Source organism: Glandiceps talaboti, chromosome 20 (assembly GCF_964340395.1).
Source record: "Glandiceps talaboti chromosome 20, keGlaTala1.1, whole genome shotgun sequence".
In the NCBI taxonomy this organism is placed as follows: domain Eukaryota; kingdom Metazoa; phylum Hemichordata; class Enteropneusta; family Spengelidae; genus Glandiceps; species Glandiceps talaboti.
The window spans coordinates 10125928-10152653 of NC_135568.1; the positions used below are offsets into that span (position 1 = coordinate 10125928).

A 26726-nucleotide genomic window follows, 5' to 3' on the forward strand; every position below is an offset into this window, starting at 1 on the left:
GTGTAAATAAAGAAAGCCACCACTATCACCACCCACCCATCCATCCATCCATCCATCCATCCACCAACCCACCCATCCATCCGTTCATACAGCCACTGCCACTAGCATTGTTGTAAAGCAGTGTCCAGTTTATGTTACATTTGCTTTTGGAACAACAACAACAACAACAACAACAACAACAACAACAACAACAACAACAACAACACAACAGCAACAACAAATTGTCAAAGTGTGTAACTCGTGTTCTTATAATTTGATATTGTCTTAAAAGAATGGATACAAATTATCAACTCATTTCGGACATTGTTGCCAACAAGTATATTTCCAACTGTTACATTAAATTTCACATTAAAATAATACCTGACCGGGGGGGGGGGTCTTTAAGAAAAATGATAACGATACAATGACAATTAATGAAGTGAACATCGAGAAGAACACTTAGATAAATAAGAAAATATGTAAAATACTTCAACCATTGTGGCTTAAAATAGCTAAAAAAAATTCATTCCGTGATTGAAGTATTTACCATAAAGTAGAAAAATAGTTATACCCTAACTGTACTGTAACTTTGCTTACATATATTAAGTTGATACACAATATTATATCCAGCCTTTAGCTAATTATGATATTCAAAAACCAATATGACCATCTTGACCTATATTTATGGTGCCTAGCCCTACAATAATATATTTATGGATAACATATCACCACTTCACAAGTCAAGTGCTTTAATTAACACGGACCAAAATGGGCAAATATGTCTATTTGTCCATTTGTCCATTTGTTTTACTTGTTGTACAGTTTACAAATGTTCCTTTTCAATAACATTAATGGGTGAAAATAAAGACAATTAAAATGCCCAACTGACAGTTTATGGTTAATTTACATAATAAATAATTAGATAATTAGATAATTAGAGATGCAAATAAATTGATTCGATTCCCATGCAATTTTGTATGCGAACTTACATCAACAGTTAACATTTCAGGGTAAAATAGCCCCATCTACACGTAGGTCGTCCTACCTGAGGCAGTCCCAAGTCCTACCTGAGGTAGGATAGGTTTGTGTCTACACATAGGAAGGTTGCGGCTTAGATGTCGCGCCTTCCGTCCTGACAGTACATAGGACGAAGTCAGGAGGGTTTCAGGAAACCTCTCAAAGGTGTCCTAAGTCAGGACAGTTTCAGGACGGTTTCAGGACGCGTTTGCGTCTACACAGGCTTCAAACTATCCCGAATCCTACCTCAGGTAGGATTTTTAGTGCCGTGTAGATGGGGCTAATGACTGTGAATGATAACCTAACTAAAGCTGTTTATACAATGTAGTTCCTACGTCTGTATAGTGAGGGCGTTATATGAATTCCTTCACCATTCAATGTATTGGCAATTTTCCTTCAAACAATGCATACGACAAAATGACTCCCCGTCCTTGCCCTCGATAGGGGCCATTCAGTTCACATGTGGTTTTTGTGAATTTCCATAAAGTCTGTGTTTTCATTGCAACCAAGTAAACCCATTCTCGTCTTCAAATACCTTACACATGACATATTTGGATGATTGCAATGATAGCCAAAGGCAGTAAGTTACATAATCCGACAAATGCAGTCAAACCATACAGAAAAATGTTGAATTCTCCATTGCAATACTTATATGGACCACCTATAAAATGATAATTATATATCATCATTATGAATTAAAACACGCACGCGCGCACACACACACACACACACACACATACATACATACATACATACATACATACATACATACATACATACATGCATACATACATACATAAATACATACATACATACATACATGCATACATACATATTAAATACGTACATACATACATACATACATACATACATACATACATATACACAGACAGACAGACAGACAGACAGACAGACAGACAGACAGACAGACAGGAAGGCAGGCATATCACACACATGCATACATGAAGATGTGGCATAGTAAGTTTACTTATTGGTGTGAAATTGGGTTTGCACATCTGTATCATTTCAGGTATTTTAGTCGGTATTGTAGTTGTAGCTGTGAATAGACAATGGCTAGGTTAACGATATTCACATAATGAGAATGTACTCTACGTTTTATTGTTGATATGAAATCGATAAAATACTGATCATGAGAAATATGGGTAAAACTGTAAGATAATTTGTTAAGTTAACTTGCCTACTGGTAAGAAATCGGAGGTAGTACTACTAGTCCCCTCGGTACTTGGTATTCCTGTTGATACCATTGTTGGTGTAGCTGTATAAGAAACACAGACAGACAGACAGACAGACAGACAGACAGACAGACAGACAGATTATACACATACATATAAAAATGTGGCATTGTAAGTTCACCTATTGATGAACATACATACATACATACATACATACATACATACATACATACATACATACATACATACACATACATACATACATACATACATACATACATACATACACACATACACACACACACACACACACACACACACACACACACACACACATAATTATTCATATTCATATATGTGAAAAGAAGTGGTGAGTTTACTTATTACCTGATGGTAGGAATTCAGATTTGCGGGTCGGCATGGTTTCAGGTATTTTAGTCAGTGCTGAAGTTGGTGTAGCTATAAATAAAAGTAATGGTTACATGTTTAGAATGTTGCCTATACTGTATTGTTGATATGAAGGTGATAAAATAATGGGAAATATGGGTATAAGTTTACTTGCCTACTGGTGAGAAATCGGAGGTAGTACTAGTCCCCTCGGTACTTGGTATTCCTGTTGATACCATTGTTGATGCAGCTGTATAAGACACACAGACAGACAGATAGATAGACAGACACACAGACAGACAGACAGACAGACAGACAGACATATGAAAAGATGTGGCATAGTAAGTTCACCTATTGGTGAACACATACATACATACATACATACATACATACATACATACATACATACATACATACATACATGCATGCATGCATGCATGCATGCATGCATGCATGCATACATACATACATACATACATACATACATACATACATACATACATGCATACACACACACACACACACACACACACACACACACATAATTATTCATATTCATATTCATATATGTGAAAAGAAGTGGTGAGTTTACTTATTACCTGATGGTAGGAATTCAGATTTGCGGGTTTGCATGGTTTCAGATATTTTAGTCAGTGCTGTAGTTGGTGTAGCTATAAATAAAAGTAATGGCTACATGTTTAGAATGTTGTATTGTTGATATGAAGGTGATAAAATAATGAGAAATATAGGTATGTCATTCAGTTCACTTGCCTTCTGTTGACAAATTGTAGATAGTAGTGCCCATGGTTCCTGGTGTTGTTGCTGTTGTTTGTATCCTTGTTGATGCAGCTGTAAATGCATGAAATAAGGATGCCTTCGGTATTTAAAGGGGGAGGGCCGGGGAATAAGGGGGTCATTTTTTTTTTACAAAGTAGTACTCAGTGGAGAGCCATATTTTAGAAAATGCAAAATCAGGGTGGAGGGTCACATTTTATTTTGCTTCATTATAAAATAGTTGTCTAACATTGCATTTGTTTTTGGTTTATTGATGTCCCATCCTGGCCATCAGTTCCAAATCCTATTGTTGTCATTCGGGTTCGAGTTAGGGTTAGTTACCATGATATCAGCCTGTATCAATCAATTTGCTGCTGACAACCATGTATTGTCAGTTGTGGTGTGAGGAGAGAAGTAGGTCTTACAGGTGTAAAATGAGAGCAGTTGGATAAGGTACTACAATACTAGGGATAATGTTGTGGATATGTTTTCCACCTTCCCCGACGATGTCAGGAGCGTGTCAGTCTAATAACTGGGGCCTTCAGCTCTGCGAATGATATCCAAACACAGGTATTTGTTAATGCAGTGCCATCATACATGTGTACATCCACATGGCGGTAGTAGTACAGTGGGAAATAACCAATGCCTTTAAAAGTTTCAAGATGGTGGCAGCGGTGGAATTACCTCATCTCCTTTTCATTATCTGACAGTACCTAACTCGCGTTTTGAAGTACTTTGATAGGGGAGGGTGATGATTTAGAGAAAGAAATTTGGGGAGGGCCACTTTTTAGCAAGGCGGAGTCGAGGGAGCTCGAATGTCACATTTAACGCAACAGCCCGAACCATATTTCCCCAGGCCTATTGTAATTACTGAAGGCTCACTAAGTACGTTTGGGCCACTTGCCAATGCTAGTAGATGTAGTAATAGTAAGCCGGTGTGAATTCTTAAAAAAACATAATACGCCTGTTTGCATGAACGTATGTACATTATACTCACTCACTCACTCACTCACTCACTCATGGCGGGCACGGTGGGCATGCATGCATGCATACATGCATATATAAATACATGCACGTATAACTACTTACGGTAAGGTATTGCATTTTTTTCGTCTGGACACCGTAAAAAAGCCTTCTGTATGTCTTCTTCCGACAAAGCGACATCGTAAATTTGTATACATCTTATTAGACCACTGTAATATCTATTATCATGTTCCATAACTCCCATTCGTGCTTCAAATTGGGTCGAAATTTGCATTTGTCCAAGAGAAGTGGAATCGACCATCAAACCATTTATCCACAACTTTCCTATCCCAGTAGAATAGTCGTACGTAGCTGCTACGTCGTTCCATGTGTTAAGAAGAATTCCTCTTGAAAAAATTCCGTCACGGAACTCGAATTGTCGAGTGGTGAATCTGGTAAATAATCCAGGAGTGTCTGTGTACCACATGTGACAACCCCATTGACTTGGTAAATCTGCTTGAAAAACAAATATAGGCCCTTCACTTGATGTATCCAGTGTGAAAATCTTCGCCATCAGAGTTATAGAATACCTCGTGTCCAATGCTCCATTGTTTGGAATTTCTATATACGACGTTAGATTTCCATGAAATTTGTAAGCTCCGATATTATCGGATGTGGGTAACAGTGTCACGTCTGCAGCAGCAGCGTCGTTCCCATTACCAGATACGTCTCTGGTCCCAAATTCCAAATCTAGCGGCCAAAACCCCACAGGATCTGGTAGTTCTGTTCGAATATAATGAAAAGTTGTTTATAAGTTCGAATTCACCAAAAAAAAAAATATATCCAAAAAATGATGAATTGTTTCATGATATTGTCGCCACTAAGAAGTGTGCCTTAGTGCTCTATTCTAAGATAAGAACTTTTACCAAGAAATGACATCAACACTCATTTGCTGGGCAGGATGATTGCATGGGAAGACGCCTTGACAGTGTTGCTAAACTGTACATGTTTTAGGTCACAACCTAGTCAGCTCATCACGTCAACATGCGCTAACCAGATGGTTACTACCCTATGGGCAAGTTATCTTTTAATATATCTATAGTTGGAAAAAGTTGGTACACTTAAAAGGCGGTCACTACAAACACAACAATACGTAAACTGAATATCGTCCGTATGGACGTTCGATTAGGCCAAATAAAAAATGTTGTTTGGTTCCGGTTACCTGACCACACCTAGTTTTTCACGCCGTCTCTAAACATTGTTTTACATATTCAAGAAATAGTGGATGCGGAAACTGACATCAACTGAAAAAAGACAATATAAAACTGTTCTCCCAATCTGTAATGGCTGTACATCTGATAAGGAGCCAATAACACAAAGTCCATATAGAGAACAACAGAAAACATAACTATCTGAACTAGACACTCACATATGAAAAAAAAATTAAAAATAAAATTAAAAAATCTACCTACCTGTCTATTTTTAAATTGAATGAAATCGGAACCACATATTTTTTTTACGCTTTTAGTCCCTTCACGAATGAGATTGGGATATTGTTATTATTATACACCGCCACATACATGACCGTATTATACGTTTCTCTTACGGAGGGTAAAAATATCACCTTTCCAATGTTCTCTCTATACAGGCAACTTTCTATTATTTTCTTTCAAAAGGATGTATTTTATGCTATAATGAATAAAATTTATGAAATATTTGAAGATATCCTGTAATCATTGGTCTTTTGTTGTAAATCTAGGAGACCGTCGTATTATTCTGTCACAGCCTTAGATTAGAATACTTGACGGTATACTGTAAATTTTCGCTAAGGCCTAAAAAAGAATGTTTGTTCGGGCCAGTTACCCGATCCCACGTAGTTTTTCAATGCCGACCCTAAACTTATTTACGTACTCAAAGAAAAAAAAATAAAATCGGGAAAATTGTGAAGTCTTGCCAGAAATAGTGGAACGCGGAAACTGAAATCAACTTATAAAGACATTATAAAACTGTTCTACCAATCTGTAATGGCTGTACATCTGATGAGAAGAAACCAATAACACATGTACAAACACCATATGGAAAACAACGAAAAACATATAACTACCTTAACTAGACCACTCGCACATCACAAATAAAAAAAATCTACCTACCCCACCTATTCTAAAATTGAACGTAATCGGAACCACACACTTTGTTTAGGCCTAACCATAGGTTCTCAGATAAAGATGTTTTAACTTACCTGCACTTTGACAGTGATGGAAATACGTAGTTGTTGATAAAATAAGAAGAAATTCGGTAAGCAACATCTTTAAAATTCCTTGCTTTTATGTAGAAATTGACATATGTTTAGCACGGTTATGGTGCCCCACCCAAAGATCTTCTTAATTGATTCTTGAAGCTAAGTCACGTGATGTTATACCTATTACATGTAAGCAAAGTGGGTGGTATGAGATATGTGCAATCCGAGTGCCAATGTTTTCAGACCATCAGTATTACCACAAGCCATATGTATAGCCAGATATAAATATGGAACAAGTTTCAACTCATGTGTTGCGCAGCAATCGCACAGAGTGTATGTAATGTCAAATCATGAAATGACTCCAATATCCAAAATTTACGAAAATGCATTTATTTCATGGAGTAGTCTATTTTCTAAAGGACCGTATTCCGTACTACGTACGTTATTTTCATACTATACCGTCTTGTCAATCCCGTTACTCAAGGTGCTAATTGTTATTCAACCCCATGGTGGGCGAAGCGCGAAGGGCGCATGATCAGTAGTAATTCATCACAATTTGACAGGCTGTCATCATCTCTCATGTTTCTAGGATCTAGGACTGATATGATATGCAAATGTCCAATCAGGACTCCACCTCCTGTCTGTTTAAACTAAAATCACGTGGGGACACTATGACCTCATCATGTTTTTATGCGCGCTCGAGCGGGGAGTACAGAATTTATGCAAGAGTAACGGGATTGACTAGTCAGTATAGTATGAAGATAACGTAGTAGGGAAAACTAGACTATTCCTGGAGTGGAGTGGAACTCCCCTTTATGGATTATACGAATTGTGTCTCTCTGAACTCATCAATTAACGCTAACACAATATATAAATAAACCTTCATATTATTATAAGTTGAACATGATAAAACCACAGCGCCCTCACTCCTCTCATCCGAGAAGCGAACAACTGTATGTGTCAAATTTGCGACCTTAATCTTGTCGAAGACGAGTTTAACTTTTGTTCTCCCTGTCCTGTATATTGAGTTTGATAGAAAAAAAGGTGACAAGTCCTTTAGTCTGTGTTAAAACTTTATTACCAACGTTTCGACCTCAAGTGGATGATCTTCTTTTAGGACCTAAAAATGACAGCATGAACTAAATAGAATGATCGACATTACAATACTGAAGCTATTCTCAAACAAGATCGTGCTTGAACAAAAGCAGACAATGGTATATTTTGAAAACGGTCTGTTGCAAATGATGAATAAAATTAAAACTTACATAACGTCTGAGTTACTTGACAGAAAGTTGACAGCCGCGATTGACAAATAAGAATAAAAAGTGCTATGATGTATAAACAATACCGTCAGAAACGGTAGATGTAAGAACGGATATAATAGAGCCTGGTAAATTTGCATATGTCAGAGCATGTCATCACATGGGCGGTACTTGTTATGTTAATAAAATGTCAGAGGGAAATTAAAATATAGCATCACCATGAGCCATGACGGCCACTGTGTTTACGTACTTGTACCGGTGAAAATTTCAAGGCTTGCCATAAAGATGTGGTCTGCCAAATTTTCTGTTATGAAAACAACCCATCGTGGATGGGTTTCCATATCTAACGAAGCCGTGGAGCTTGTCAGGTCTTTTGAGATACAAACCTCAACAAAATGTTGTGTGTACAAGCGAAACAAATACTTTGGTTATGCTTCAGTTAGTCTGGATGCCAACATGGTTTCCAACTAAACCACGTCTGGCCAAAGTCCCTCAATCAGCACAAAAAGTTGTTCATCCAGTCAGTGAACCCAACTGCTATAGTGATGTAAACAGTGTATAAGTAGCATCCTGAGCTGACAAATATACCATATTTGGACATTACATACCTGCCCTGATAAACACTAACTTTATGAGGGACTGTTATTAGTGAGAATTTTGTGATTGATGTTAATGAGTGTGTGGGTGGCAGTGGATGAATTTTTTTAAATTGCAGCTCATGCATCTCAGTACTTCTAGAGTAACGACTTTGACTATACTGTCAGTGGAGGTGTAAATCGTAATGATACTGTAGAGGAGCTAGACTATGCTGCAGTCGACCATTTGACGTATCGACGAACTACTTAGTACTAAGATCAATGGCGGTTTCAGATACATTGAGTTAACAGTGTTGTAATTTGTAATGGGCTCCCTAGGTTGGTAGAGAACAGCAACGAGAAACAATGTACAATCACCAGTCCTTTTGTTCATACCATTGAATAAGCCCATTGCCCAAAATATCGAAAATACCCACTGCTGTGAACTGACTGTCTGCATATACATAATTCTCCTCCCATAACTCAGTTGATTTCACAAAAACGCCCCCACCATCTTAGCTTCCTATTTTACTTTGCTTGAGTTATACTGTTTATTCGATTGGCAACAACATTGTCAGCTGTTGCATGAATTTCAAAACCAAATTAATGATAAAAGTCTTGCAATTCTGTTACTGTACAACAAAAGGTCACTTTGTTGACATTCACTTACTGCATGTTGATTGGTTTGTTAAAATGTTAGTCACTTTGAGTGTATGCTAAGTAATAAATTGACACGCCTACTTTACAAATCCTTCATGGTTGGTCATTTAAAAGTGACTTTTCTTGAGTAAGCTTACTCAAAGTCTATGACATGATTCTAGTTTGTGTGCTCATACTGTCGAATTCCCTCCACACCTCTGGATGCAGCAGCGATCAGTGGTTCGGCTAGAGGATTTCCTTGGATTGACAGCTCTTCAAGTTTCGTCATCCTCGTCGCCATCTTTGGCGGAAGTGACGTCAGATTATTGTTCTTCAACCAGAGGATGGAGAGCCTGCTTAATTTACATATCGAATCACCAATAAGTTCGATTTGATTGTCTGAAAGTATCAATATTTCTAAATATATTAATCTAGCAATGCTGTTAGGTACCGATTTTATTTTGTTCTGCCCCAAGTCCAACCTTTCGAGCCCACTGAGTTCGTTACAACATAATACCTCGGGAAACTCGTGCAAAGAATTTCCATTCAACGACAAGTATTTCAAATTCGTCAATTGTCGAATTTCAGCGGGAACTGTATATATTCTGTTATTTGTCAGAACAACGTCCGTGAGTTTGTGCAGCTCACACATGCACTGCGGTACAACTTCAAACTGGTTGGAGTAAAGTAACAACGCACGAAGTTGTTCTAGTCGGATAATTTCCACAGGTAAAGTATGGAGTTGATTGAGACTCGCGTCCAAAATCTGCAACTTTTTCAACCGACAAACTTTAGGTGGGAGTTGGTTTAAACCGTTGTCCTTAATATCAAGTGTAAGGTATCCCGAGTCTCTGTCCTTGAACACTTTTGAAGACTTGGAGCCAAATTTGACAGATTTCGAGGACTTTGTACCCATCGTCGAATATACAACAAATTACTGACCTTCAAATGCTGGTAGTGATGGCCTAATGTGAGATATTCATACACATGAGGCTCACACGCGATATATTTTGATGAAGTTTACGTTGTAAACTTTGGTGATGTAAGACTTTGGCCCCTTAACGTCTTTCTATGGGTCCAAACACTAAATTTCCAGCCGACTTGAACAGACTCCGATGACATCAGAATGGCGTTCTTCCACACCTGCCAAACAGCCACGAGAACGATTTGTTACACCGCGTTGTATAGCTTCTACAGAAACATCCAATATACTTTTTCACACCATTACAAGCACAGATTGTTTGATTCAACTTCACCTGGGATCGTCACAAATCGTGGGAGTACAAATCGAAGTTATGTTGAGGCTGCGAACGTGTCTGCAGGCGTGTAGTGGGAGTTATGTAAATGGCAGGTTGATTTTACTAATAGTAATAGGGGCTACATGAGCCAAATCCAAAGGTCGAATCTACACAAACAAAAAAACTGACATTCGTGAAAAACCTATCTGAGCAGACGTGTCATCTTTGCTTTTACTTATTAATGAATATTAAAAGAAACCAAATAGTAATATTTATACAATTATGCTAATTGTCGAACTATAGTTTATTTAGTCGAACCATAGACGTCTATGCACAGGCACTTGTTTCCCGAGATACGAATCAGAATGTTTCTATCAGAATAAATATGTGTATATCTCGAGGTGAGTGGACTTGCACGATCACAGAAACAAGTGTTATTTTACCCCTTATATACAATTGGCTAAACACGTCAATATTATCGATATTTTCGACATGTTATTTATATTGTATGTGGTAGAAGCATTCTGATACGTATCTCGGGAAACAAGTGCCTGTGGGTCTATGGTAGAGCCAATGGAACTCTGAATTCAGAATTGAATTGTATTGCATAATATGAGATTATGATTGTGTTTATTTAATCAACGTCTTACTAAAGGTAAAGTATGTCAATCGCATATCACGCTCGAATGGATTGGACGGCTTCTTATTTCTTAGCAACGGGGAGGCGTATTATGTACAGCGCCGCCAATCTAAGCTTTGCGGTTGCGCTAGAAAATCTCCTAATAAGCATTACGAATTGCGTGTTACAGCATCGCTAAGCGGAGCATAAAGAGTACAAGTGTACCCTGGCAGATTCATATTACAAGTTCAAACGCTGTAAATATAAAAACATAAAAAATTTGGGTCAAAGGCTACATTTCAGCCAGAAACTGTTATTATTTAAATTGTGTGGTTCCGATTACGCTCAATTTTAGAATATGTTGGGTAGGTAGATTTAAAAAAAAAAGGTGAGTGTCTAGTTCAAGTAGTTTTGTTCTCGATTGTTTTCCATACGGTCTCTGTGTTATTGGATTCTTCCAATCATATGTACAACCATTACTAGATTTGAAGACAAGCTATGTCGTTTTCCTCATTCACTATATCTCTCAAGACTTCACAATTTTCGAGATTTTTTTTGGAATATTTTAAAAAAAGTTTAGGATCGGCAGTGAAAACTTAGGTGGGGTTGGGTAACCGGAACCAAACTCTTCTTAGGTCTTAGCGAAAATTTCCAGGTTTACTGTATAGTGTGATTCTGATTACATCGTCAAGTATTCCTCTCTAAGGTTGTGATAGAATTATACGACGGTCCCCTAGATTTACAACAAAATACCAATAACTACCGTATATCTTCAAATATTCATACCTTTTATTAACTATAACATAAAATACATACTTTCGAAAGAGCCTTAGGCCTTATTCATTCCCAGACGACAAGACGTAGCGATGCCAATACGATTTCTGTCGAGTGAGACGATTTACTGTATCTTCTCATCCGACTCCCACTGTATTTCAAATGGTGTTTTAAGCTTGTGTCTACTACAGAAAACCATCCTCAATGGAATGTATGTCTGAGTTTATGCCGAGCTAAAACAAAATGTTGAGATAGTTCAACCCAAAAAGTTGTTTGCATACTCTGAAAAAATACTTTTCAGTAGTTCCGACGAAATCAGAGAGAACTTAATTTACCGAGTATATGCGGGGTATTGAACATCGTATAATAACCGCAGAAGAAGGCTTTAGTGATTTAGCCGAAACATACTATAGGTAAAATTGTTTACGCTTTGAGTTCGGAACTACTACGAAAGTGGGAGCGTTCTTTTACTATTTCCACTTCCGATGAATACTTTCCGAGTGATTTTGAATAGATTTTCGCAAGACAAAGTTTCAGCTGTCTCTACAATAGATATGACTACAATGGAGGAATCCGGTACTAACTAGACGTACATATAGGCAAAGTGAAATCATATCTCATGCATGCAGTAAAAAAATCGATTTCCGATGCTTTTCTTTTCGATCCGCTGTACTTGTTTGGTACGGCAAACGTCAAGCCTCCACAGCCGAATTGAAATTATAGATATATTTCTATATAAAGAACGTAATCACTCTGGAAAGAAAATCATACCTCCAATATTGCATGATTATGAATTTTTGGTTTCACTTTGCCTGCTTCAAATGTAGCTTTGTAGTCGAAATGGTTAGAAGATAATTAATATATCCTCAATAAAAATCAATCAATCAATCAATCAATCAATCAATCAATCAATCAATCAATCAATCAATCAATCAATCAATCAATCAATCAATCAATCAATCAATCAATCAATCAATCATTCATTCATTCAACCAACCAACCAACCAACCAACCAACCAACCAACCAACCAACCAATCGATTTATAAAGCACAAGTTTCCAGTATGACGAAACGTTCAGAGATGCTATGCAGTTAGAAAGGTCATGAGAACAGTTTTTAAAATCTCTCTGAAGGCGTCAGCTGTAGGGTTTTGCTGTTTTTTTTCAACAGTGTTCCACAAACGAAGCGCTATACAGAACTAACAATGTCAAATGAATTATTGACGGTATTCCTGCCTCCCAGAATTCGTCGACTTCTCCTTCCCGGTTGCTGTGACTTCTGCATAACTAGTTGGCTGTCATTGTGCGTGTCATCGTTTTCACCAGAATTCGAAAATCTCTCTCTTAGCAAACCTTCGTACTGCAGGAATAGTACGTCGATATGTACCGCAGGGTCGACCAGGGTTATTCTTCGCCACATTTCTGCTTTTTTCTCCAACTCTTTCAGTTTATTCGCGGGCTTTGCATGACCACAACTCCTGTTTCGTGGACAATACGGACTGCTATGGAAAATGGTTACCATCGACAACACTACGTTAGCTAATAAAGTTGCTGCTATGGCGATGGATTTAAGCCAGGCTGTCTTCGAAACCATATCTGACCACAAACTGCCTGCTAGCACAGTTCCAACAATACCCATCACAACTGCTACTAACTCCATCCAGTTGCCAAGGCGGTCCCACCAGTATGCTTGATAGGCATGCGTAGATGCACTACGACGACATTTATCTTCTAAGTCTTGGGACAGCTTAAAGAATTCTTCCCGGAATTTTCTGTCCAAATCATTTGATCTAGTTTCGCTGGCCGCAGACAGTCCATCCATCGTCGAAAATTCACCCTTGTGACTTCCAGCACAATGATACGCGATATCAAAGCGGTGTGTACAGGTAACAAAGACGCCCTCTGACGACTTGACTCATGGCTTTATGCAACTTGATAAGTTGCCAAGTATGTAAATATAATATACATCATACTACTACCCACAAACTTAAATTGATCTGCGAAATCACTTTACAGTCTGTAAAGCTTAGAATTACGTACAATAAAACAGTGAAATGGCCAAGTACAGGTATGAATATTTTTTTGAGTTATTTTAATAACAATCATATAGTCAATCCACTTACAACCAGGTCAAACTTAGGCAGTTTGGACTCAAGCAACCATTTCACCTTAATTTCCATGCACATGTATCTAATTAACATATATTTAGGGTATACGTGATAAATTGACAAAACCCCAAAATTTTCATGTCTAGATATTTTACATATGAAATATTTGCTTATAATTCCACAGGTTTGAAGTGCAATGGAAAAATCAAGAATTGTTTGGCTTCCCCAAAATAAATTGAAAAATGCATGTGTGAAAAATTCTATATTTTTATTGTAGTGGCGGTCATTTTCACATCTAATGAGGTCCCTTAGGCCTAAAAAGTAATTGTTTGGTTCCGGTTACCCGACCCCACCTAGTTTTTCACTGCCGACTTTAAAATGTTTTTACGTATTCGGGGAAAAAATAATAAAATCGCAAAAATTGTGTGAAGTCTCACGAGAAATAGTGGACGCAGAAACTGACATCAACTTAAAAAGACAATATAAAACTGTTCTTCCAATCTGTAATGACTGTACATCAGATAGGAAGAAATACATAACAATTTGGAAAACAATGGACAACCTGAACTTCACATTCACACATGAAAAAAAAAGATGAAATAAAATAAAAAATCTACCTACCCCATCTATTTAAAAATTTAATGTAATCGGAACCATAATAAAAATACAAATCTTTTTTCAGCTTCGCAAAGTCGTTAGATATCGTCGGGTATTTAGTTTAGATCAATAGATTGTATGCCCCCCCCCCAGTGAGTCGATGAAGTATAAAGTTTGTTGTGTCGTTATAGGTCCATGTTAGGGGTGATAATTGTCAATTACTTTGTTGTGCTGTTACAGATCCGTGCTGGGGCTATATAATTGTAATGTTGTTTGAACACGGTATTTTAAAGTGCTATATAAACTTTAAGTTATTACTATTACTGGTAAATGTATTTAGGTAACAGGGGTTTGATGTTTTCAAGAAACCATATCATCATATATTATGAAACACTTTACACCGTTTTGTAGCGATTTTAGAAGTATGATAAAAAAGAGCCCCCCCCCCCCTGTAGAATCTACACATGTATTGAAGGAGAGGGGGTCCCATGCCAAAGTAAGGACACTCGAGTACATTTTACGTATTTATCACTGATAGTAAAATCAATAAACCATAAAATACGACTCTCCAATATTTTCACCAACTCAGAAGTAGAAATTTTCCCGCCAATATCCCAAATAGCAATTTTCCCGCCAATATATCAGAAGTAGAAATTTTCCCGCCAAATTTGTTGATTTCTTGTCCCTTGTACTTCGGGACTGCTTTCTGGCGAAACGTGCTGACGTTTCAGATCATCAAAACTCAGCACATATCGGTCGTCGCATGATTGCCTGGTAACACTTCGCGTGACTCTGTACCGAGGAATATCTCCTCTCAAATTGAATGTGCCTTGGTTGTGGTCCGGTACAGTCTCCCGTTGTCCATTCTCCTGTATCTGTAACAAAGTAAAAGGAAGGTGATAGTTGGGAATATTAGGTACATGTGTTAATTGTAACCTTAGATGAACAAATTATTACGACATATTTTGATGTAATATTTTTTAAATAAGACCGTTATCAGCAGGACTCTTTTTTTCAGCCATCTATCTCGAAGTGATACCAAGTTTCGTTTCCATTCGTTAGCAATCATCTCGCCAAGATTCTTATAAAAATAACACGAACATTAAGGAAATATTTTACCTTTCTCTTGTCCCTTTTTGACTTCTTGCTTTTATAAACGATAATTTCGACAAGTGCCACCAACAGACCCACAACAGCGCCACCAGCGAGCAGGTAGAAAATACCTGCAATGTTGCTCAGCTGCAATACGTTGTTCGCTCCAGTGATCGTACCGTCATCAGTTCCCGTAGAAACAGTCAGCCACCAGGATGTCTTGAGTTCGAGGATGAATCCTTGTTCTCTGAGTTCTAAAATATTTTGTGAGAAGTCATCTCTGTACGGAGCTCCTCTTTGGAAAGCTAACCCGTAGCCTTTACTATCGAAAGGAATTCCAAGCACAATCAGTTCACAGTTCGGTATTGGATTCTTATTTGTGAAATAGGCATTGAAAGTGGAATCTTGTAGAAATGCATAATTTTGCTCACAAACTCGCTGGACACCTTCTTCATTAGTTGGCGGGAACGGATTCGGTTCAGTGAGTGTCATATATGTCCACATAGTTTTATACGGTTCGATTCCAGAATCTCGGAAGAAAGACATAGTCTGGGAGCTTTCTGTACAACCATATTCAACTTCAGTTTGTTGGGCGAGGTCGTCCACTGTGTTTACAGGTGACTCAAGTTTCTTAACTGTTAAAAAAGCCGCCATATTTGCAGTGTACGATGCAATAAAAATCAACACGAAAAACCACCACGTTCCGCTCATTATTCGACCAGACAACGAAAGCGGTGAAAACTGCGACCCCTGTTGAACAAATGCACTGAACACGAACCATAAACTATTCAGAGCGTTCAAATTTGTGGCCTCGTTCTCGGACATATCAGTGCGGCGTGAAAGATGATGAGCTTCGTATGGACTAATTCTGTTGATAAATGTTAACAGCAGACTAAAAACGATGATAGCACCGCCAACACAAATCCACATTTCAGTCGATAGAGGGCTTAGAAAACTGAATGGATTTGGAGGGGCTAATTCGGGTTTCCTCATTAGAATATCAGTGCCCAGAAACATGTAAGGAGCTGAGAAATCGATCACTTCTTCTCGGACAGAGCTTATGGTCAATCCAGCCAAACAAATGTCAGCCTGAAAATGAGAATTTCAAAGTTAAAACAGTTTTTCTTTTAAAATATCATTATCATTCTCACATCGTTACCATTATCATTATTGTATCCTTCCGACAGTACACTTACCTCGTCATGAATAAGTTCTCGGACCATGCCATTCCAGGAACCGTTGTCCGCCCTTACGCCATATTTGCCATCAGCCACTAGGTGTAATTCATAGTTGAAATTCATTCTTTTGGCAAGTTCTTTGATAAAATCGACTAGAAACCCATCAAAACGATCATTGCCTTCAAGGTGTTCGTGACCATACTTCCAGAACAGGAATGGGTGGTCCTACAGTAACAAAAGATAAAGTGCCATCAGTTAAACACCACACGTGCTCAGCACTTACATTTGAATTTTCATGGATTTCTGCATATATTGCTCATATTCATGTGCCAATTTCCATTTTGGGAATATATACAGGGAAATTGAAGTTACCCTGGCGTTTCCCCCATGTGATATGATAACTGTACACATTCTGACAACTTCAAATGCAAAATAAATAATCATAGAGATGCAGTCATTTTCGTGGCCAAAATGATTTCATATACTTACAATAATTGTTGTAATTCTCAAGGGAGCATCGCCAAAGAGATAATGGTTTGACTTGTTGTATGCGCCTGCGTTATTCATCACCAATCCTTCATTTGAAGACCAGGAACCAGCCTACATGAGGAAAGAATATCATTTTTTATTACTCATGTATTACCAGAAATTCAAATATACAGTATAATGATAAGCTATTGCATTATACCAATGAAAAGGGATTTGAAGCAGTTGACTAGCAACTCATCCAGCCCATTGGTCAAAACGTGTTCTGTATGAATTAATGATATGGTAATATATGTAAATGAGCACTTCCAAGTATGGTTGATCGACCAGACTGCTGTAAGCACATCCTCAGATTTACACAAAATACGATAAATCTCGACTTTTTGAAACTGTTTCAAAGCAGCACTCAGTAACAGTGTACAGATACAAAGTACACACGTACATGTTTTCACTGGAAATAATGATAAAGAAAAGTTGTCGTCTGCTGGTGTCCAGTAAATATGGAGAATTGCAGATGTTTTTTGTGGAAGTGATGATTATTTATATTTTGTGAAAAAGTAGCACTACAGTGCTAACATATTCAAGGTAATAAAAGTATAGTTAGAAATATAAATGGCGCATATACCGAATATAGACATGATATTCAATGAGCTGTACCAGTGTAAGCAAGAACATACGAACTACACAACAACAAAGAAGAAGTAAGTGGTTAAGTTAATTCCACTGCAAGTATTATTTCCCCCCACTGTATCAATTTACCATAACGAGTAGAAACTCACAAGGCGTAACTTCTCGTTCCAAAGTTCCAATATATCGAATGATACGTTTTCTCTTTCTCCAGTACCAGTAAATGAAATGCTCCCAGATGCTCCGCGGATCTGTACCTGATGTAACAAATAAAAATAAATAGATTAATCAACATTTTTTTTTAAAACCCAAGATATAATCATGCAGATAAATGTTGATTGATTTCTGTTTTTCAGATTAAGACAAAGTGAAAAAATCACAAAATATGTAGATATTGGAGATGAATTTTTTTTAAAGACCTTACAATTACAAAAATAATAGTAATAGAAGCAGTCTGTAACATGTTTAACGGAAGTTGCATAACTAGGCCAATGCGTCATTATCTGAATCTACATAATACATACTTTATTGACAAGTTACCTTTGATATATAGTTTCTTATGATATTTGAAGGTGTAGAGGGTCGAAGGTCAGCAGAGAAACATGATGCCGAGGAATTTGTCCAATTGAATTGTCCATCATTACGGATGAACTCATCGACAGCTGATGTGATTACTGCTAAAGCATCTCTGAAGAGGATAGCTTCATAAGTATCAATTCCATGCTCTAAAAAGTAAAGTAGAAATTGGTAGTAGTGCTATCAGTAGTAGTGGTGGTGGTGTTGCAACAATAATGGTAGTTTTACGACAATAATGTAATAAAAAATCCATACCTTTGTCACTCCCAACTGTGACAACGCTTTCATCTCTCGAAGGCCGAAAAAGAGTGAGATTCATACCAGCATACAAGTATCGACTTAAATCAAGGTATGCAGTATCCTACAGGAAAGAAAACAAAGTATAACACAACCACAAAACCAATATGCATAGACTAGATGATGTGATCTGAAATTCCCTTCTGCAAGACTTTGAATTGGTCTCGACATAGAGATATCTTGTGCTTACCCAGTTTGTTTACAGATCACTTTATCTACGTACAAACGTTTTTTTTACACAAGTTAATTTTTGCGAATTTTAAGTGACAAGCACGTTGTCTTATCATGATTACCTTCAAAAAAAAAAACTTGTATTAGTTTGTGACATTAAACTCTAAGATATATACAAAGTTCTCACTTGTCAGTACCATGTTGCATGGTTTTGACCCTTTCTCGGCCCACTACCCTAGGAATGCTTAAAGTATACAGTTTCCAGTGAAAATGAACAAAACCTACTGAATTATCTGTGACTGACACTTTTATATTATTTGTGAGTTTGAAATTCTAGGATGTCGGGTCTCTTTAACCATCTCGATTAGGAGATGTGGTAGATTGCTGTAATTTCATTTAGCGTCGTAGAATATTGAATCATGTTTACGTCGCAGTGAGGTAATGGGAGTTTTTTATTGTAAAGACAACATCTTAAAGTGAAATATAATCTTCGTGGAAATCAACAGAAGATGGAGATGCTATTATGTAGCACTTTGAATATCACAAAAACAACCTCAGGCTGAGAGATATAATTTAGTAGACATTTTGTTGAGAAATCACTGTAACTATACACTCTGAGAATAGTCGATCGAACCTGTATAGTTTGACTAATCGATTGATTCCTTTACTGTTACGTTATTGATGTCAAAGCAAATATTCAAATGGGGGTTCGTTAATATCAAATACCACCGGAAATTCTGGATACACAGTTAGGTATTCTCCAAGAGATGAATTAATCTCCCGATAAAATTTATATGTAATGTAATTGCATACTATATTAATTATGAAAGAGGAATATGTAATAGACACCACTTCCAATAATGTAATCAAACACGTGAAAAACTCACCAAATTTGACAGTATCCAATGGTAACGGTAACTTAACATCCCAAGGTGCATCGCCTGTGAATAAAAAAATGAGCAATAACTAAATGTAAGCTTCCAGTTGACAACCTTGACGATATAATCAATGGCTTCAATCAAGTTATCAAGTTTCCCCACATTTACAATTTTGATGCACAATAACGGTTGCATATTTCGTCAAACTCTACAATTAGTCGACTACTTTTCAGATGTATCTAAGTCAGTAAGTGGAAACCGTTTGATTTTAGAGCAATTCCTATTTTATATTCTTAATAATTCCTGAGACATAAATAGTGTTAGATGTAGGTGTCTGGATGTATATCTATGGTGTACGTGTGTTTTAATTTTGTGTGTCTATGTCTCTATCTATCTATCTATCTATCTATCTATCTATCTATCTATCTATCTATCTATCTATCTGTCTGTCTGTCTGTCTGTCTGTCTGTCTGTCTGTCTGTCTGTCTGTCTGTCTGTCTGTCTGTCTGTCTGTCTGTCTGTCTGTCTGTCTGTCTGTCTCTCTCTCTCTCTCTCTCTCTCTCTCTCTCTCTCTCTCTCTCTCTCTCTCTCTCTCTCTCTCGTATTTGGTCAGGTTGACGTGTGTATGCGAAAGCTATAAAAATCTTACAACTTCCATAACGTTGCTTATTGTTGTAGTGTGAGTATGCAGGATGATGTGTTGTATTCCCATTTGTCGTATTTCGGTTAAAACCGCCTTATTCATCAACCTTGGTTGGTTTTTGTTTCCCTCATCCATGTTGGATACAGTATGTAGTTTTCTAGTAACGAGTAGCCACCCTTCCTCCGCTACTCTGACAACTATCTCCAAATCTACAAAAAAATACGGCATCAAGTAACTTCAAAGTTGGTAAATTTGTTATCGAACATGTATAACATTGCAATCACCGATGGGGCTCATGCCGTGCCACCACCACCACCACCACCACCACCACCACCACCACCACCACCTGTCTGTCTGTCTGTCTGTCTGCCTGCCTGCGTGCCTGCTGGCATGTCTGTCTCTGTCTGTCTGTCTGTCTGTCTGTCTGTCCATTCGTCCGTTTGTCCATTTATTTGTGACCTCCAGTGACATGTGACCTGCAGAAGCGAGTGACATTCAATATACCCGGTTATGGTGCATATTGACGAATAAGAAACTTCCCATCGCTGACTTGACTTACCCTTAACTTTGTCGTCATACAAAATAGCCACTGACTCCAATTTGTAGTAATATTTGGCAATGTCGATGACGAGTTCAACCATTTCCATCCGTTTCGGTGCCAAATGAAAAACTTCCGCTGTTTGATTTGCACTCTCCACCACCATGACGTCACTTCCGTAGACGTAACTTTTCAATATGGCTGTCCTGGTCTGGCTGGCTACATTTGTGACGACCGAATCACAAAATGTACTACAGGAACTTGTCAGAACAACAGCTAAAATATCTTCATGCGCAAAATATTCGCAAACTATTAAATGTAAGAAAATTAATGTCCATTGGTTATCATTTGAGAGATAGAGATAGAGAGAGAATGGTGTGTGCGTTTTGTAACAGAATATCAATTCAAGAAACGTCAGGATTGTACTTGTTAATCACGACTGTTTTACTCGCTGTGTTTGCACTCGCATCCTTTTCTATCGCTTGCCATCTCTGGGCTGTCACTTTTATGGCGACCCCTTACAAAACATTTGTAGAAGTAATACACCAACTTGTAGAATTATGGAACACTGTGTACCATGTGTATTATTGTATGCAAAACATTATTTTTACAATTTTGTGAATAAACGTATTTGATATTTCTTGACAAAGGAAGGAGATCGCTTGTCGATAAGGTCGTGTTGTAATATGTATGCAAATCCAGTGATTTCTATACTGTATGAGCGTGGAAATATGTTTAGAAGATGTTAACAAAACATTCCATGATAGCCCCCACCCCCTCCATTGACTGTGATTGTAAATAGTTATATCCTTGTCAATAACTAACTTACTCAAAACGTAGCACCCAAATGGTCATTGGACAGTTCTTTTAATAATTATCAGTGGACTCAAATATTAAAAGACGGATATAAAATATTAAAATCGATATTTGTGACTACGAAGAATTGATTGAATTATCAGTTGAATTGGCATATCCGGTATGCGGGGAGTTTGACAATAAGCTTAAATAAAATTAACACTTTCGATTTGTGTTTATGACAACAGGTGATGGAATAAAGAACGGAGATGGTTTTAAGGTAAGTGTCTGTGCGACTGTCAATACACCGTCTACGCATCGCGTAATATTTTAGATAGCCGGACCGTGGTACCTTCAACACCTGATTTTATGCGCCAGTAACGTTAATGTGTTCCTGAAGAATGGTGGATGTTGACGAGCCTGATTTCTCTCTACCTTTCCGAGATCGTAGATTGATAGGGCGGAATTAAATTTCTCGACCACGCTGATAGACAGGCAAGTACGTAGACTGTCGGCTCATGCTAATTGTATACGAACGGAAATCATTTTCTTTCCCGGCCGGTGACATCACACAGCTACTTCTAATATCAAATATCAGATCCCGCCGTTTTATTTACAAAGTGACTGTCAAATCCGAGTCTATCATAGGGGAGCAAGGGGAATGCATCTATATGCGAATAAACATTTACTACCTTAATCGGTTAAGGGGGCGCCATGTAGGCTACCTATGTTAAATGGAGGGGGGGGGGGATATTGGTCTAAAACAGATCATACACACCTTCGAACACTGACTGTGTGACAACCAGTTCTCTGATTCTTAAATCCACGTTATCTAACATTGTATTGTTGGTTATTGTTGCCATGACATCATCAAGTAATGAAGCTGTCATACTTTCACTTTCCTCATGTATCCAACCTAATACAGAAAGCAATGACATCATGAATATGGATATCAATTCAAATAATACACATGAATCATTGTCGATTATTTCACTAAGTGTACATTCATTTTTGGACTTCCGACAGTATTTTTTCTTTCGGATTTAAACTTATACATCAGTGACATTAGCATAAAGGAACCGAAGGATAAAATAAAACCTGATATCCCGTAAATGCAATATTTCCTGTCATTCACAATATCATGTTGAAGATGAGTGGGAGTTTTTCTGACAATAAATTGTGAGATGGATCCTTTGAAAAAGAATGTGCCTTTTCAAATGAATTGTACAACACAGTCTCTTAATAGTATATTGTATGTTGTATGACAACCTAGCAAGTTGAGTTATTAATACTACAAAGAGAAAGTGGTAGTAGGATACACGGGTCGTGCAATCATAACATGCAGCATTCGGTATTCACATATTTCGTTTTGACTAGACTAAGTCTGAATACTTGTCTTAAGTCTAAATTTAAAAGAAAAACACTCACCGATGTATCCAGTACGTCTTTCACTTTTACATGTACGACAGATGGATGACACTAGTGTCAACCCGAGAATCAATCGCAGCGCCTGTAGTCGGGACATTTCCTGGCAGACCGTAATGGTTGAGGTTCAAATCCGTATAGACGCTCACCGTTAGCCGACAGTGCACCTTTCTAAATTTAATATACACCAGGGCTTTGATGAATACATTATGACGTCACTAATTAATCGGCATTGACAAACACCACGGGCGATGCAATATTGACTCTTTCTTAGAAAGCAAAACCATAAAACGTACTCCATTTGCATAACCTTCGGGTAAAAACAGGAATGCCATTACTCAAATAACGTTAATCTACGGGTTTTCATGTTGTACTTATACAAGTATGTAAAGTGGTTAAAGGCCAAAATGTCAATCCCAGGTTCTCGCATTAGTGTTATCCTCTCATTGAAACCATACTGAGTAGATATGTTAATTCATTTGTTCTGGGTCAAATTTTGATATAGTTATGCTATATATATATAATTTTAATCCGAATCCAACTGGGCCTTAAAATTAGAAATTTGTACACATCTTAAATTTTATTTTTGAAATCATATGTCAGGTTTCCAATTATGCATAGATAGCATACCATGGCAACGCTAATTTAGAGAGGTCGAACTCCAATTATTATTAACTTACTTTAAAACGGCAATTCTGTAATTGGGGCATCATTTGATGCATTCAGTTTTCAACATATTATCCGATATACGAAAACAGAAGCAAATCAACATAAAACAGTATAGTATGTTTGAGTATGGGCACATAGGGTTTGGTAACATGTAGGAATTCCGACAAGTTCTAATTTTTTGTCACCACATGTGTTGTTAGCAAGTCTTTAATATTTTTGAATTGCTGGCGATATTATAATATTTACAATACATGACTCAACATGTTGTAGTTGTTGGAATAATACAAATGTTTCAAATATGAAACAAACGTAACCATGGAAACCCATGAAGTACACTGCACAGGCAGTGCCCATATAATTTAAGTTAAACACGCTGGCGTCAATGTTTGACATTTGCACCGTATTTCATTTCATTTAAAACAGAATGTAGCAATAAACTGTATTCATTCAATCTTGTTGTTTCGGCATGTGAGAAATTGTATCAAAACAGAGGCAGTGAACAGTAACATGAAAAGAGCAGCAATATTGCAAATTGAAAAACTTGAAATTTGGAAAGTCTAAAAACGCAAGGAATATTAAGAGTTTCATAATATACTCAAAAAATATTATTTCTATGAAAATGCTAAAAATAAACTGAAATTCTTAAAACATCTTAAAATATCCAAAAATGTTCATCAGCTTGATAGATCAAATGATTTACAAAGGTTTATAAAACACAAACAGTTCAAAGCTTTTTTAGCATTGAAATTTGTCATTCTGATGAGGAACGTCGACCAAGACAGACCAAAAGCTCAATGCTGAACAAAATTTAGAACAGCTTGTGTGTTATAACTTTTGTAAATCATCTTAAATATCGTTACATCATTTCAGGGCTAGAGATAGCTATATTTTTCATGCTGAAATCTTGATGAAGTGATATGCTGTCATGTTTTTTTTGTTATGATAATAAAGCAATTTCGTTTATCCATGAAGAAAACAATTGTCTTGGTGACATTACGGAGGAAATGTGACCGGGATATTTATATCATAAGACCTTATATGTCATATGACCTTTTGACCTTTCTAAGCTTTTCTATAGGATCAAGGTTAACGTCTTTTTTAATATGAATAAGTGACGTCAGCATTTCCAGAATTCGTATTCGCCATTGTACATGGCACCGTAGAACAATACTCGAATCGTGGTAGTTCATTGCTAGCTCGTGTCACTGATGTATGCTAAAGTCAAGAATTTAATAAGAAGTCACTGTACACATGATAACAGTTATTGACAGTTTAATAAAGCATTTGATGATTGCGCACAAAAGGGCTTTTAATAAATTGCTAACATGGGTATAATGAATGTAATAAAACTTCATGTTCACAAAGAGTTGACCCAATATTTTAACTAAAGTGGCACGAATAATCGACGTTTTTGAGATGTCTTGCCAGTGGCGATTTGTGTGTTCGGCATTTCAAATCGCCACTGGCAAGCTTAAGACATCTCAAAAACGTCGATTATTCGTGCCACTTTAGTTAAAATATTGGGCCAACTCTTTGTGAACATGATGTGTGTATTGTCGAGAAATAAGTCCGTTTAAGATCATGTGTAATGAATCTAACAGTTGTATGATTGGTGTTACTGTATTTGCCGGTCGATGGTAGATATTACAATGTGTTAGTGTTATGGAAATTATTGTCTGGTTGAGTAATTATATCCAATTTGTGGCCAACCTATTTGTCACTAAATTCCTGCTTCATTTACCATTTACCATTTATCATTTATCATTTACATATTTCAATATGTCATGTACCTTGCGCCGTGAAAGAATTTTCTTTAAACCTGCACTGCTGGCTGCAATGGGAACATGTTTACATCGATTAACACAAGATATCCAATGTTTAAAACTGTTTACTAGTGCTCAACTGTAGTGACAGATTTAAGCAAAAGCATGGTTTTCAATCCAGCGTTATGTTAGTTTGCCTTACCTCAGTGTCTGTATATGATAATGCTTATTAAATATCGGGACATATTGTAAGTCATATAACGTCAGTCACAGCAATTGCCAGGTATGCTTGAACGGCGTTACTTGTAAATGTGAATGATTATATTTTGTTTGCATATTCAACTGGTTCTGGTGCATGGTCGCACTGATGTTAGGGCACGTGCTGTTAAATTCAAAATAGTTAAATTTCCTAATCGTGGTATATATACAGCTACACATACAAGTTCACCAATAGATAATTTAGTACACCTCAGGGCGTGCAATATTGAGAGTAAGTTATATCTAACACAGCAGGTTTTCAAGAACGGTCCAGTTTCTGCTATGGCATTTTGTACACCAATACACACATTATATTCTAAAGTGGCAAATTTAACATGAAAATCTGTGCCACCATTATCAAACATTACAGACCCCTTTCTGTATTCTAGTTTTTATTGTACATATGGAAAAAACCCACAAATAGAACAGTAACAGTTTGTATTAGTTATATTTGTAACCCTAAATCCTACAGATGTTACTTTATCTACGCATTTATTGCTGTGTATTCATGGGGTTTTTGGTCAACGTACAAATCCTAAAGATATAAAGTAAATATGTGTGTTGTTCCAGAAGTTTAGAATGACCCATATAGCTGTGAAACCTTACACGCATATCAATCATGGCAATAGAAATTTGATCATTGATTTTTTTACCATTTGTTTGCTATGTATTCAAACTGATAATGTTTCTTAGACAACTGAGCTAATTCTTTGCACAAACAGGTTAATACTGTCAAACTACCATATTTGCTATACATTTTTGTTGGGCTTTTAATTTTATATGTTCCACACGCAATCTATTGTCTTTTTCTACTAATGGCTTGTTCGAGCATGTTGCTTTGATTTAATTTCAAACTTAGCTGTTTGTGTACATATGGAACGAGTCGTGCACATAGTGACAAAAAAGTAAGGTAATGTTCCATACTTGTAAACATTTAATCAATCTGTAAGAAATGTAATTTAATCCA

At 37.1% G+C, this 26726-nt stretch overlaps 3 protein-coding genes across 3 annotated transcripts in view; 1 reads left to right on the plus strand and 2 right to left on the minus strand.

Annotated features, from left to right (window-relative positions):
* Nucleotides 1-13705: 13705 nt before the first annotated feature.
* LOC144450434 (glutamate receptor 2-like) lies at nucleotides 13706-18362 on the minus strand. The gene is made up of 6 exons (XM_078141033.1): nucleotides 18287-18362; nucleotides 17899-18003; nucleotides 17123-17233; nucleotides 16652-16858; nucleotides 15483-16544; nucleotides 13706-15238 (listed from the first exon to the last, which is right to left on the minus strand). Exons 3-6 carry the CDS (start codon nucleotides 17198-17200, stop codon nucleotides 15005-15007), a joined length of 1581 nt encoding a protein of 526 aa, XP_077997159.1. The 5' UTR covers nucleotides 17201-17233; nucleotides 17899-18003; nucleotides 18287-18362; the 3' UTR covers nucleotides 13706-15004.
* The window catches only part of LOC144450435 (protein transport protein Sec61 subunit beta-like), a 296273-nt gene continuing 287584 nt past the window's right edge, over nucleotides 18038-26726 (plus strand). Inside the window, exon 1 of the mRNA XM_078141035.1 lies at nucleotides 18038-18041. Coding sequence (XP_077997161.1) covers nucleotides 18040-18041 — 2 coding nt within the window. The 5' untranslated portion in view covers nucleotides 18038-18039. The remainder of the gene's footprint in view (nucleotides 18042-26726) is intronic.
* Nucleotides 18272-21015, minus strand: LOC144450920 (glutamate receptor ionotropic, kainate 2-like). Its single transcript, XM_078141682.1, has 5 exons — nucleotides 20871-21015; nucleotides 20318-20520; nucleotides 19678-19731; nucleotides 18578-18683; nucleotides 18272-18471 (listed from the first exon to the last, which is right to left on the minus strand). The coding sequence occupies exons 1-5, from the start codon at nucleotides 21013-21015 to the stop codon at nucleotides 18272-18274; spliced, it is 708 nt and encodes a 235-aa protein (XP_077997808.1).